This window comes from Bufo bufo, chromosome 10 (assembly GCF_905171765.1).
Source record: "Bufo bufo chromosome 10, aBufBuf1.1, whole genome shotgun sequence".
In the NCBI taxonomy this organism is placed as follows: Eukaryota; Metazoa; Chordata; class Amphibia; order Anura; family Bufonidae; genus Bufo; species Bufo bufo.
This window is the reverse complement of record NC_053398.1, coordinates 16486854-16500475: the sequence shown is the minus strand read 5'-3', so window position 1 is coordinate 16500475 and position 13622 is coordinate 16486854. Positions and strand designations below refer to the sequence as shown.

At 43.8% G+C, this 13622-nt stretch overlaps 1 protein-coding gene across 1 annotated transcript in view; it reads right to left on the bottom strand.

The window, feature by feature from the left end:
- Positions 1-468: 468 nt before the first annotated feature.
- SLC1A2 (solute carrier family 1 member 2) overlaps positions 469-13622 on the bottom strand; it is a 32200-nt gene continuing 19046 nt past the window's right edge. Inside the window, exons 7-11 of the mRNA XM_040409484.1 lie at positions 10744-10938; positions 10352-10486; positions 9573-9804; positions 5518-5588; positions 469-520 (exon numbers count right to left, since the gene is read on the bottom strand). Of these exons, the coding sequence (XP_040265418.1) occupies positions 5553-5588; positions 9573-9804; positions 10352-10486; positions 10744-10938 (598 nt within the window). The 3' untranslated portion in view covers positions 469-520; positions 5518-5552. The remainder of the gene's footprint in view (positions 521-5517; positions 5589-9572; positions 9805-10351; positions 10487-10743; positions 10939-13622) is intronic.

Below are 13622 nucleotides of genomic sequence, written 5' to 3'. Positions count from 1 at the left end.
TATATAGATAGGACCAGGCAGTACTAAAATACAAGACCCCGATAATGGTCGCTGTGTAAACAAGTTGGTCACCGCTATGTAATACCATGTGTTTGAATTGACCGTAGATCCTGACATGGAATGGATAGGAGACCAGCCATTGAACGGAATGTAATGAACACTGTCCTGTAGACAGAACCCTCCCAAATTCTGCACGTTTGATACCTGAGTCCTTACAATGAGGTGTGAGCTCATTCAAACATTCTCGACACCCCAAGACCAAATCAGTCACTGGCCTGGTTTTGCCCATTTTGCATATTCGGATGCCCAAAAAAAAGGTTTTCTGTGCTATGACTGTAAATGTTGTGCTGGGTAGCTATGGATGTAATGAGATTCATCAGATCATACTGTATCATACTGTACGCTAACGCTCTTCTTGAAGACAGGCTGTGGCGGTGGGGTTTCCTCACCCTTACGCTTCCAGAGGTTCTTCGACTACAGCATTGAAGTCTGCCGTTTTGCCGTTATTTGCCAGCGTCACCTGAAAATGATCACGGTTATGATCTAGTTCCAAAAAGATCAATATCAACCCCTCAGATACCTGAGAGATGATCAACTTTCATATGTGGCTGTGTCGAAGGTGAACATAGGGTTAGGAGTCAGGACATCTATTATCAGTAATGTTGAAAGTGCATTGAGAAGAGTGTTAGACCATGTTGGCCACCAAAAGTTTTTAGGTATGAAGTCCAAGCTTTCGAAAGACCTTGGGTTCTTCAAGATACCTTATGTATTAAGGTATAGTGTTTCAAAAGCTTCCGCCTCAACCTATCTGATGCCTTAGGTTTAAAGTTCAAGCTTTCGTGGATTAAACTATGGTGTTTCAAAAGCTACCAACTCACCCTATACGATTTCTTAGGTATGAAGTTCAAGCTATCAAGAGACTTTGGGTTTCCTCAAGATGGCTCCTGGATTAAGCTATGGTGTTTCAAAAGCTTGCACCTCAACCTATCCAATGCCTTAGGTACAAAGTTCAAGCTTTCAAAAGACCAAGAAGAAGATATCTATTGCATGAAGGTTAATTGTTTTGAGGCTTCTACCCTTGATATGGGTTCCACCATGGATATGGGACAGCCTAATTTTAAGGTCTATTATTCGAATGGTGGAATATTGATTGATCAATAATTCATCCTTGGACATCGGGAGCATACAACGTGAAATAAATGTGGAGGACAACTATAAAGTAAGAGGGTGGTCACAAATTATCAAGGTAATATCTGGGCCATGTAAGGGCCAATAAGAAGACATCTAATGATCATTTGGTAAATCTTTGAGTAATATAAGTGCGTTTTGCTTTTTTCTTAACCAGGAAAAGAGCTGCACTTCTATTGGGTTGGTTCCAGAAAGAGTCGATGTCTTGACAATAGATGGTGCTAAGGAGACATCCAGGACCAATGACCGTAGAACTCAATTCTTGGGTCCATCTCATATCTATAAATGAGATGTAAGCAAGCAAGCAAACCTCCATCTCCCCTCTTCCATTGTAACCAGAGGTATAACTTGATGCTTTCAGGCCTCAACGTAACCTACTATGTGTATCCTCTTATGTGACAGAGGGGCCTTTTGGTCTTCTCAAGCTCTGGACCTGAGTATGACTTCAACCCTCTAAAGATGAAACCTGAAAATAGGTGCCCAGTTAAGCAGCGGTATTATTGGTGTGATATTTGCTTGCCCTGAAACTAAATGTTTGAATGCCAAATCAGACTAAGCTAGATGATCTCCTTAATGTTGACTATGATATGATTTTTTTGGGCAACCCTATATTCTTTAGATATGTTCACGTTACTCTAGATGTTATTATTTGTAGGGGGCATTGAGAAGGTCTATGTTGTTAGTGCAAAGAAAGCAGGAAGAGCATTTACCATGCAGCAAGCAAGCAAGCACATTTATTAACCACATGCAGGGAAGGGCGTGAGCTTCACACATGCACATAGCAGGCGACAGGAGTCAGGAAGACACAGGCAGCAGAATCTAGCAAAGTTCCTTTAATGCATGAAAAACAGCTGCAGAATTAGCGTCACTATAGAAAAAGTGCAACCGTGTTACAGATCACATCAATCATTGCTTTGCACGGCCATCGTCATATCAATACTATACAAATATATACAGTAAAATGGAACCACTGCAATAAGAACAGTGTTGGAGGAGTAAGGTCAGAATCACATGACAAGCTTTAGGGGTGGTTTATGGACATTTTTGTATTTTATTTTTTTAAAGCGTGAACAGATTTGAGAGAGAGAACCAGGATAGAGGGTCCCTTTAATTTAAGAAAAAAAAAAACGTCAGCGTTATGTGATGTGAGGAGTACAGTGCACATATTCTCTAACCTAAACTAATGAACATTTATTACCAGAAGTAAGGGTCCCTCCAATCCTACAATCCTCTCATAAAATAACATTAATTCTATCATTTAAAGGCAATCTTTACCTATAAATATTATTTTACTATAAAAAGTTGAGTCATTTCTAAGTGCACTGCATTACTTATCCTGTACTGATCCTGAGTTACATCCTGTATTATACTCCAGAGCTGCACTCACTATTCTGCTGGCGGATTCAATGTGTACATACATTACATTACTTATTCTGTACTGATCCTAAGTTATATCCTGTATTATCCTCCAGAGCTGCACTCACTATTCTGCTGGTGCAGTCACTGTGTACATACATTACTTATCCTGTACTGATCCTGAGTTACATCCTGTATTATACTCCAGAGCTGAACTCACTATTCTGCTGGTGCAGTCACTGTGTACATACATTACTTATCCTGTACTGATCCTGAGTCCCATCCTGTATTATACTCCAGAGCTGCACTCAATATTCTGCTGGTGGAGTCACTGTGTACATAGATTACTTATCCTGTACTGATCCTGAGTTACATCCTGTATTATACACCAGAGCTGCACTCACTATTCTGCTGGTGCAGTCACTGTGTACATACATTACATTACTTATCCTGTACTGATCCCGAGTTACATCCTGTATTATACTCCAGAGCTGCACTCACTATTTTGCTGGTGGAGTCACTGTGTACATACATTACATTACTTATCCTGTACTGATCCTGAGTTACATCCTGTATTATACTCCAGAGCTGCAATCACTATTCTGTTGGTGCAGTCACTGTGTACATACATTGCTTATCCTGTACTGATCCTGAGTTACATCCTGTATTATACTCCAGAGCTGCACTCACTATTCTGTTGGTGCTGTCACTATGTACATACATTACATAACTTATCCTGTACTGATCCCGAGTTACATCCTGTATTATACTCCAGAGCTGCACTGACTATTCTGCTGGTGGAGTCACTGTGGAATCACAGCTCTGGAGTATAATACAGGATGTAACTCAGGATCAGAACAGGATAAGTAATGTAATGTATGTACACAGTGACTGCACCAGCAGAATAGTAAGTGCAGCTCTGGAGTATAATACAGGATGTAACTCAGGATCAGAACAGGATAAGTAATGTAATGTATGTACACAGTGACTGCACCAGCAGAATAGTGAGTGCAGCTCTAGAGTATAATACAGGATGGGACTCAGGATCAGTGCAGGATAAGGCTACTTTCACACTAGCGTTCGGAGCGGATCCGTCTGATGTTTCATCAGACGGATCCGCTCCTATAATGCAGACGTTCGCATCCGTTCCGAACGGAGCCGTCTGCATTATAAACTTAGAAAATTTTCTAAGTGCGAAAGTAGCCTGAGCGGATCCGTTCAGACTTTACATTGAAAGTCAATGGGGAACGGATCCGCTTGAAGATTGAGCCATATAGTGTCATCTTCAAGCGGATCCGTCCCCATTGACTTCCATTATAAGTCTGGACGGATCCGCTCGCCTCCGCACGGCCAGGCGGACACCCGAACGCTGCAAGCAGCGTTCAGGTGTCCGCTCACTGAGCGGAGCGGAGGCTGAACGCTGCCAGGCGGATGTATTCTCAGTGGATCCGCCTCCACTGAGAATGCATTAGGGCCGTGCGGATGCGTTCGGGGCCGCTCGTGAGCCCCTTCAAACGGAGCGCACGAGCGGACACCCGAACGCTAGTGTGAAAGTAGCCTTAGTAATGTAATGCATCCACGAAGTTACTCGACTTTTCCAAAGGTGAAAATATAATTCATTCATTTAGGCTTCAGAGCATAGTAGGGATGACCTCACCAGCTGAAGCTATCCAATATCTGGTTGCTGTCTAGTCACAATGATTTAAAGTGGTTGTCTCCTGAAGATAACCCCTATCAATATAGGTGCCATAGAGGGGGGGTCCCACATTAGCTATCCCTCTCTAAGGGTGTTGCTCTGTAATAGTGGCTCCAGCTTTGGTGGACTCCAGCTGTCCATCTATTGGATCCACAACCATTCATCTGAATGGCCAACATTTAAATTCTACAATATCTGCTTGAAGCCAGACCACCACAAATTCAGAAGAATTGAAATGCAGTATTACTAGAGACACTATATCACTGAAACCTTAACTTTTTCTATTTGGTCCTATGGGTTGTGTAATCAATGACGTCCTATCATCGTTGACGTGAAGTGTAACCTTACAAGCCGATGCTGATATAGAGAATCGCACTTTCCTGCAATTTGCAGATGTGAAATAGGTTCTTTGAAAAATATCAAATACACCTTGTCGGCACCTTCTCTAAAGATGGGAAAAAACGAAGTTCAGCTATTGAGGACACATTTTTGTCTACCAAAACCCCCCAAAAAATGTGGGTCCATTAAAGGACTAGAAGAGAACCTGTCCACTTTCCTCACATGTCTCTTTCAGTAAATATCTGTATTCCCCATGAAATAATTATAGATCAACTTTTATTAGAATGTTCCATTCCTCTATAGTTCCTCCTGTAAATGTATAAGTTGACAACTGGGTGTTACCATTCCCTTTGTAAAATGGGTAGGTCCCTGACTCTGTTCAATCAGTGCTGACTGTGTGAGACTTTGTAGGGCAACATCTCATTGAGAAGAGGAATGGTGACATCCAGTGGTCAATTTATTTATATTTTTTTCAGGAGGAATAACAAAGGAATAGCACAATATTTGGGGGTGGGATCCCACTTTCAGAACCCTCATCTATCAAAGCAGAGAGTGGCGGAACCAGCAAGTCTACGCATTACACAGACAGCCCATTCATTTCAATGAGAACGATGTAATGCTTCATTTCTCCTGTGGGGGAGCTGCAGGGAAACTGAACGCTTACAGCAAGGTCCCCTGAAGATCACGCCTGATCACTGGAGGTCCCAAAACATCTGTCAAATTATCATTAGGGGACTTTCCTAACCAAAAGTGGTTGCTGAAAGTGGACAAACCCTTTAAAGCCTTGCTTTTGTGGAAGCAGCATGTTATTTTCTGGAATATTTAGTAGCGTCATTACGGATTGTTTGCTTGTAGGCATTACTATCGCTATTTTACAATTCCATTAAGACTACAGTCTATACACTACATCTACCCTTAAGAGCGTGTCTGTGCCTTACCTTACACGCTAAGGTCCCCGCAGTGAACACAACACCTAGAGACACGACTGGTATTCGACTCGATGGAAAGACTGGATACATGAGAGCATTGGAACATGTAAACATGACAAAAATGCACTGACATTTCAACAAAAAATAAGAAAAAGATCCCTTCCGTCCGTTAGAGGAAAGGATAAGCATGCATTACAAAAAAAAAAGATACAAAGTAACAATGAAAAGATGATTTTACAAAATATACAAAAGAAAAAGTAATCATGCAAATGTAGCCAATCTACCCCAAATATAATACAGAATTACCAGGCAGAACGCACTGGCAACTGGAGTGAGGATTTGAGGAAGTCGGCTGAGCACAATGGAAGCTACTGTTTTGCACATCGATACTTCAGGAAATTACAAAAATTTCCGTATTTTAAACAACAATTGAAAACGGCGGCTTCCATTATAATCCCGTATAACGGCAACCTACATTTTATGTATAGATATATATATATACAAAATGGCGTTGGCATCTTATTTACCCCTTTGCTGTCAGAAAGGTTGGCATTACACTGTCCTTCAACAGGTGACAAACCCCTTGATCAGCAAAAAAGGCACAACATTATAATAATAACTACTACTGTCAGCACCGGTTACACTGATGTGCTACTGTGTATCATGGAAGAAGCCTTCGGGCCAAGTTGCTGGGAGCTTGCGATACGTCACCCATAGAAGTCTTTATGGGGGGGGTAGACGGTTTATGGGGGAAGGGGGGGGGGGTAGACAGAGAAAAAGCATTGCACCATGTTTCATAGTATAATGGAGTAATTCTCCCTAGAAGCAATGCTAGAAAAACCTAAAAATGTATTAATTATATTTACTTTAGTACAAAAATAAATAAATAAAAACTTTTTAAATTGTTATCTAGTTCAGTAAAATTATTGGGTATAATCTTTTCCGCTAAATACATATGTAAAATGCAATAAATTAAAAAATAAACCCTTAAAACCCTATTTATAATACTGTATATATTATATACATATGTATTATTAAAATATAAAAATAAAATATTAAAATAAACACACAAAAGCATTTCTTTTGCTTTAAAGATACATCACTTTACTGGACTTCGTGATTAGAGCTCAATATGAGTGCGTACGATTTAATAAACTCATATTTCATCTATAAACCAGAGCAGAGCGTGGCTATAAGGAATATCTCTTACTCTGGAAGACCCAGCATGTCCATGCATTACATGGACAGCCCATTCATTTCAATGAGAGCTGTGTAATACTTAATTTCCCCTGTGGGGGCACTGCAGGGAGACCAAACACTTACTGCCAGCCTTCCCTACAGATCACAGTTGATCGCTGGGGGTCTCAGCAGGAGGGCACTTTGTGATCAGCCTGTTGTAACGGGACTCTTCTAACAAGTGGAGAATGTCCTTTAATACCAAAAAATGGCAAATATACAGATTCTTTTTGGCAAAATTACAAGAAAACTTTAAAGACCATGGAGACCTTCGGGGATTTTTTTTATGATTGCATTTTACTCATTTTTTGGCTAAAAATCCTTTTTCTAATTAGTCTTTATTAAAAAATATTTAGCCATTTCTGAGATACAGGGGTAGACAATCAGTCTGTTTGCAGACTGTCACTTTCTGTTTTCTTTGAAACCGTCATCTGACGACTCATGTGTAGCTCTGATCTTCTGACCTAATAAACACTCATTATGGCTCAATTCTTATCAAACTGATAAGAATATGGCTTAAATATGTGTTTAAAAGGTCAGGAGATCAGAGACAACAGCTACTGTACATATGAGCCATCAGATGGCAGGGTTCAAAGAAAACAGAAAGTGACAGCTTGTAACAGACTGATTGTCAACACCTGTAGCTTAGAAACGGCTGAACATTTTTAATAAAGACCAATTGAAAAAAAGATTTTTAGACCCAAAATGAGTAAAATGCCATCATAAAAAATGCCCCCGAAGGAGTCCATAACCTTTTAGGATATATTGGGTATAGGGGTTCAGGCTAAGCACTATGTTCATCAATTCACCCATCATTTTCTGAAACAAATTGCCTATGATCAGGGCCGCTGATAGAAATCATGGGGCCCCGTACAGCATACATGACGGGGCCCCCTTCAGCTCCACCCCCTGATCCCTCCTTCAGCCACACCCCTGGCCCCGCCCTTGGCCCCTCCCCAGACGCCGCCTTGAAACAACATGCAGATTTGTCTACAAGTGATATTTATGGCGCTGGGGGGTCGTCTGTGAATGGCGCTGTTATGGAGGGGATCTGTGGATGGCACTGTTATGGAGGGGATCTGTGGATGGCACTGTTATGGAGGGGATCTGTGAATGGCACTGTTATGGAGGGGATCTGTGAATGGCACTTTTATGGAGGGGATCTGTGGATGGCACTGTTATGGAGGGGATCTGTGGATGGCACTGTTATGGAGGGGATCTGTGGATGGCACTGTTATGGAGAGGATCTGTGGATGGCACTGTTATGGAGGGGATCTGTGGATGGCACTGTTATGGGGGGATCTGTGGATGGCACTGTTATAGAGGGGGATCTGTGGATGACACATACCGTATATAGCATATTATGCTATGTGTCATCCACAGATACCCCTCCATAACAGTGCCATTCACAGATACCCTCCATAACAGTGCCATCCACAGATCCCCCCCATAACAGTCATCCACAGATCCCCCCATAACAGTGTCATCCACAGATCCCCCCATAACAGTGTCATCCACAGATCCCCCCCATAACAGTGTCATCCACAGATCCCCCTCCATAATGGTGCCATCCACAGATCCCCCCCATAAGTGTCATCCACAGACCCCCCGGCCCCCCCCATAAGTGTCATCCACATGACAGACCCCCCCCCCCCATAACAGTGCCATCCACGGATCCCCCGCCCTCCCTATAACAGTGCCGTCATGACGTCATCCATATAGATCCCCCCCCGCCACTCACAGTAGTATACATTAATAAATCGGTGCAGCCGTGCAGGCTGCAGACAGTAACTTTAATTTTAGCACAGGCACAGCGCTCATCTCTTTACTAAAATACTACCTTACATTCAGCTCCTGCCTCCTCCCTCCACCCTCCAGCCTCCAGTAACAAGTGCGGGCGGCAGCGCTCACTCACTGACGTCACGCGCCTGCGCCGCCTAGTGGGAGGAGAAGCGTGTGACGTCAGTGAGTGAGCGCCGCCCCCACACTGCCTGCTGTTACTGGAGATCGCCACTACGATATCAGCACATCAGCCTGATCCACCCCCTTTGATCTGCCGTTTCCAACTTGCGCTACCCCCGGAGCACCAGCCTGAGCGCTCGTTCGGCACAACAACACTGCAGCAGGAGGATCTCCCCGGCCTCCAGCGCACCAGCCGAACAGCGCCGCCCAGAGAGGCTTCCCCCGTGACGTCACTGACTCAGTCCCCGCCCCTTTAACCTTTAGAAGCGCGCGCTCCCAGACACATGGTGAGCGACGCCAGATACAGCAGCAGCACACTGGAGCCAGCCCACTGACAGCAAAAAAATTAAAATGGCTCGGGAGTCGGCAGCCCGGGCCCCCCTGCCAGCCGGGCCCGGTACAACTGGGCCAGCTGTACTGGCCTATCAGCGGCCCTGCCTATGATTACCAACTCCAAAACATGGCTCATGGCCTACAAGTCACACACTAAAGATTTCCACCACTCTTCAGCATAGAAGGTGGCTCTGAGCGACAACAGTGGCAATCCGGCATAGCTGAGAAGCAGTGCCATTGTGTTCTGGTGCTGTGCTGGTACTGGAGTTTTGTCGTGTGGTACCCTAGTATTAGTGAGAATCCTCATTGTCTCCTGCTCGCTGTTCCATGATACACTGTAGCAATTATTCACTGTAACTGCATACCAAGTTACAATGTAGCAACTGGAGGTTGGGCCACTATATTGGGGGTGACTTGGCCTGCTGTAATTGCAACAGGATTTAAACATACAACGGTAAAACTGGGCATGCAGATGCAACCCTGGAGCATGCAGTCTATATACAGGTCTCGATATCCATAAAGGTGAACGGTACCTTGCAGTCGTCGACTACAACAGAATTGTGCGCTGCGTAAATGCATTGGTTCGAGTTGTTCTCTCGGTGGTTTTTCATGTCGTCGTAGATGGATTGAGTCTTGGTCATTTCTAGCTCCTGCTGTTGTGCGTGCTGCTTATCCAGACTCTCTAGCTCTGCTTTGGATAGATGATAGACTATGCCGGCACCGAAGGAATCACCTACGACATTGACGGAAGTCCTCATACGGTCCCTTAGATTGAGGAGACACAAGGGTTATCAGTACATACAGTCTACAGAGATTAGAAGAAAAAGTTGAATGTTAGAAATGGGTAAAAAGACAAAATTTATATTCGTTCAGTCCATGAAAGGCAATGATGGCGGTACTTCAGCCATGCCACCCTAGTAGAGACTATATTGACTACCAGATGAGGCTACAATGGGTGGCGTCTTCTTATATGAGGAGCTCTTCATTCTCCTGGGACTCCTGTCCAACCAATTCAAATAATGAATTATGAGTACAAATTGGGGTGAATATTTTCCAAAATATTGGGTTGCTTAGAACTTGAGGGCCTGTCAAACACTGAAGAAAAAACATACTGTGCACAATAAATTACAATATGGTACATACTACCTTCCAAATGACCACCTTTTTGAGAAGACCACCATTGATCTAGGCCAGACTCAGTGAAGGATTTCATTTTCACCACCGTATATCCTATGTATATTGGACCTCCTCTCTAGAAGACCGTTTTTTGCTACAATCTTGAGTAGTCGCCTCAAGGTGGACCAATACTTACAGAAGCCAGTCGACAGCAACAAGTAGACTGATGTCCTGGGTAGGCAACCCCACAGCGGTCAAGATCAGAAGCATGGTAACCAGGCCTGCACTGGGGATACTGGCAGCTCCAACACTGGCCAATGTGGCTGTCAAGCTGGGATACAACACACAAAATGAAAGATTAAGACACAGAGCTGTAGAACCCCGGGGTGACTGGACAGAGTGGAGGACACAACATGGTCAGGTTTGGTATGGAAGGGCTGGGGGTTTGTCCGCTTCCATTCCCATATCGTGAGCCAGGTGATGGGACCTTTAGGAAAGTTCCTAAGGGGCTGTCACTATCTAGAGGTGCCCTTGATATCAAATATCTCTGAGACTAGGCTGAAGCTTTGCAGTATAATATCTATTTACCTTACTGTTACAATCTGTCCTCCGTCCAATACCACGCCGTTCATCTGGGCAATAAAAATGGCCGCCACAGCCTCGTACAGAGCAGTTCCGTCCATGTTAATTGTGGCCCCAACCGGGAGCACAAACCGAGTTACTCTTTTGTCAATACCCAGGTTTTCCTCCAGACAACGGAAGGTGACTGGCAACGTTCCGGCACTACATCAAACAACAAGAAATATCAATATACGTAGACAAGAGGAATGCTATAGGGTAGGGTAGTCAAGAAGGCTATGTCATTAGATGATATCCCATAGCACTTCACACCACTCAAGGCCGAAGACCACAGTGCATGGCACCCTAGATACTACTATATGGCTAAAGCCTAGTGTCAACCAGTATATGAAGATAGTGTGGTGGTCAGTATGTTGAGCAGAATACATGTAGGATGGAATAGTACTTGCATGGTTCATAATGGGGTTCCTCCTCTAAGTTCTCCCACCCCTTCTTCCCCCTAGGCCTTTTCTTTGCTGCTTTTCCTTGGCATTGAGGTTCCTCCTCCTTTCAAGTCTGCATTCTCCACATTCTATTTCTTTCCACCATTTTTCTTTACGGTTTCCTTTTTTTGTTGTTGCTATTTTTGGCTATTTTTGTTGGCCTTGGTTATCTCATACGTCCAATAGGGACAACCATCATCCTCACTAATAGCCCAGGCGCTCTTTTCTCCAAGGGCCCCAATGTCTACCTTTCTGGTACACATGCCCCTGATAAGACTCCTGCCTCCACAGAATACACAATGCACATTTTTGTATTTGCTGTAAAGCCGTGATTCACAAAGCAGTGAGATTGTTATGAGCAGGACCGAAGACTGGCTTTGTATATAAATAAACCTGCACTGTACTATGTATACGATGCCTCTGGGGATTACCTCTCTCCAGAGCTTTTCGAAGCACATGAAGCTGAATATTTGCAATGCAACAATGAGAAAGTAGATTGAAGCCGTTACGATGCATGAAATCCCTTTAGTCGAAACCATGTCCACAGAGAAGTGGCCTTGCTGTCCACAACAACCAGATCACTTCCATTTTGTTCGTGCACGTGCTGGCCATACTATGTGCATATGTCACAGCTGTGTCAGACAGTTCTCAGACCCCTGTGTTCCTATTGTGGGGACTCGCTCTGGTAGTCAGGACCAGCGGACACAGTATAGAGGCAAAGACCAGTTTATAACTCAAAAACTTCAGTGTTTATTCAAACTTGTTGCAAGTACACAGTACGACAGTTCATTTTCAGTATTGGTGTTAGTTCACACCCGGATAGCTCAAAACGAAACAGTCCCCTTTTGTCCTGGGCATAGCTCAGAACAGAGCAGTCCTCCCGGTTTCAGGCCTCCAGCCTGGCACAAGGCTCAGATCCCGGTACAGAGATTGCCAATGTCAGAGAGAGATAATTCCCCACACCTGACACTGCTGGCAGTTTTTTATAGACCTGACAAAACCGGGCCTGGAACGTGGGGAGTAGTCACCCACCCAGCACTTTGACTACTCCCAGTAAGAGCTGTCCCGGATCAGCAATTTACAGCCATACTAAATAGCAAAGTGTCAAACAGCAACTGCTGCTGACACATGAAAACTGGCTCTTACTCCACCGAGGCCAGGACCCTCGGTGACACATACCTATCATCCACGATGATTCCTTGTACCTTCTTACACTACATACTGCCAACATTGCACTTTTTCTTAAAAAAGCTGCTGGAGAAAAAATTCCTAGAACTGATTCTTTGTACATGATTGAAATTTCTATACACATTTTATAGGCTTTGGTTCTTCCTCATAGAAGTCAGTGGTGGAAAATTGCTACAAAATAGGCTACGTTCACACTTACGCTTTCCATTTCCACTATTTAGATCCGTCATAGGACCTCAATAGCGAGGGAAAATGCTTACGTTTTGTCCCCATCCATTGTCAATGGGGACAAAACTGAACTGAACGAAACGGAGTGCACCAGAATGCATTCTGTTCCGTTTGGGTGCGGAGCAAGACGGATCTGTCCTGAGTCTGACACACAATGTAAGTCAATGGGGACGGATACGTTTCCTCGGACACAATAAAAAATTTATCCGTCCCCTATTGACTTTCAATGGAGTTCATGACGGATGCGTCTTGGCTATAGAAGACATAATACAACCGGATCTGTTCATGACGGATGCATGCGGTTGTATCATTGTAACGGAAACGTTTTTGCTGATCTATGACGGATCCATCTTGGCTATGTTAAAGAAAATACAACCAGATCCGTTCATAACGAATGCAGATGGTTGTATCATCAGTAAGCATTTTTGCTTATCCATGACTGTGAAAGTAGCCATAGCTGCAAAGCAATGCCACAGAAGACAAGTGGCGTTGTGCAATAGAAAAATATATCAAGGTGTCCTGATATAGGTCAAGACATCATTGTACCGGCCTGTGTCAGTCTGTGCAATCCATAGAGTAGTCATGGGACCAAGGACCTAGGACAGGTTGCAGGGTTCCTAAATGGTACCATGTGACACTATACAAGAACTAATGGGGCACAGCGTTATATTGAAGGGGTTATGTCATGGTCGATGTAAAAAATGAAAATCAGACATTATATAGTAGATGGCAATCTCTTTCTAACAAAGCTAGAACCAGCCCTGTACCGCACATGGATTCAGAGATCTTCCCATTCACTGCTCCAATTGCTCTGCTAGATTCCCTTCAGACTGGCACCTCAGGGGTGTGCCCTTTCTCATTGGTTGTGTCCTTTCACCTGCAGCTCAGGGGTGTGTCCTTTTTCAAGGGGCTGTCCTTTCTGCTGCAGCTCTCGCTCTATAAGGTCTCATGCACATGAACGTATTTTTTGTCCATGCCCGTTCCTTTTTT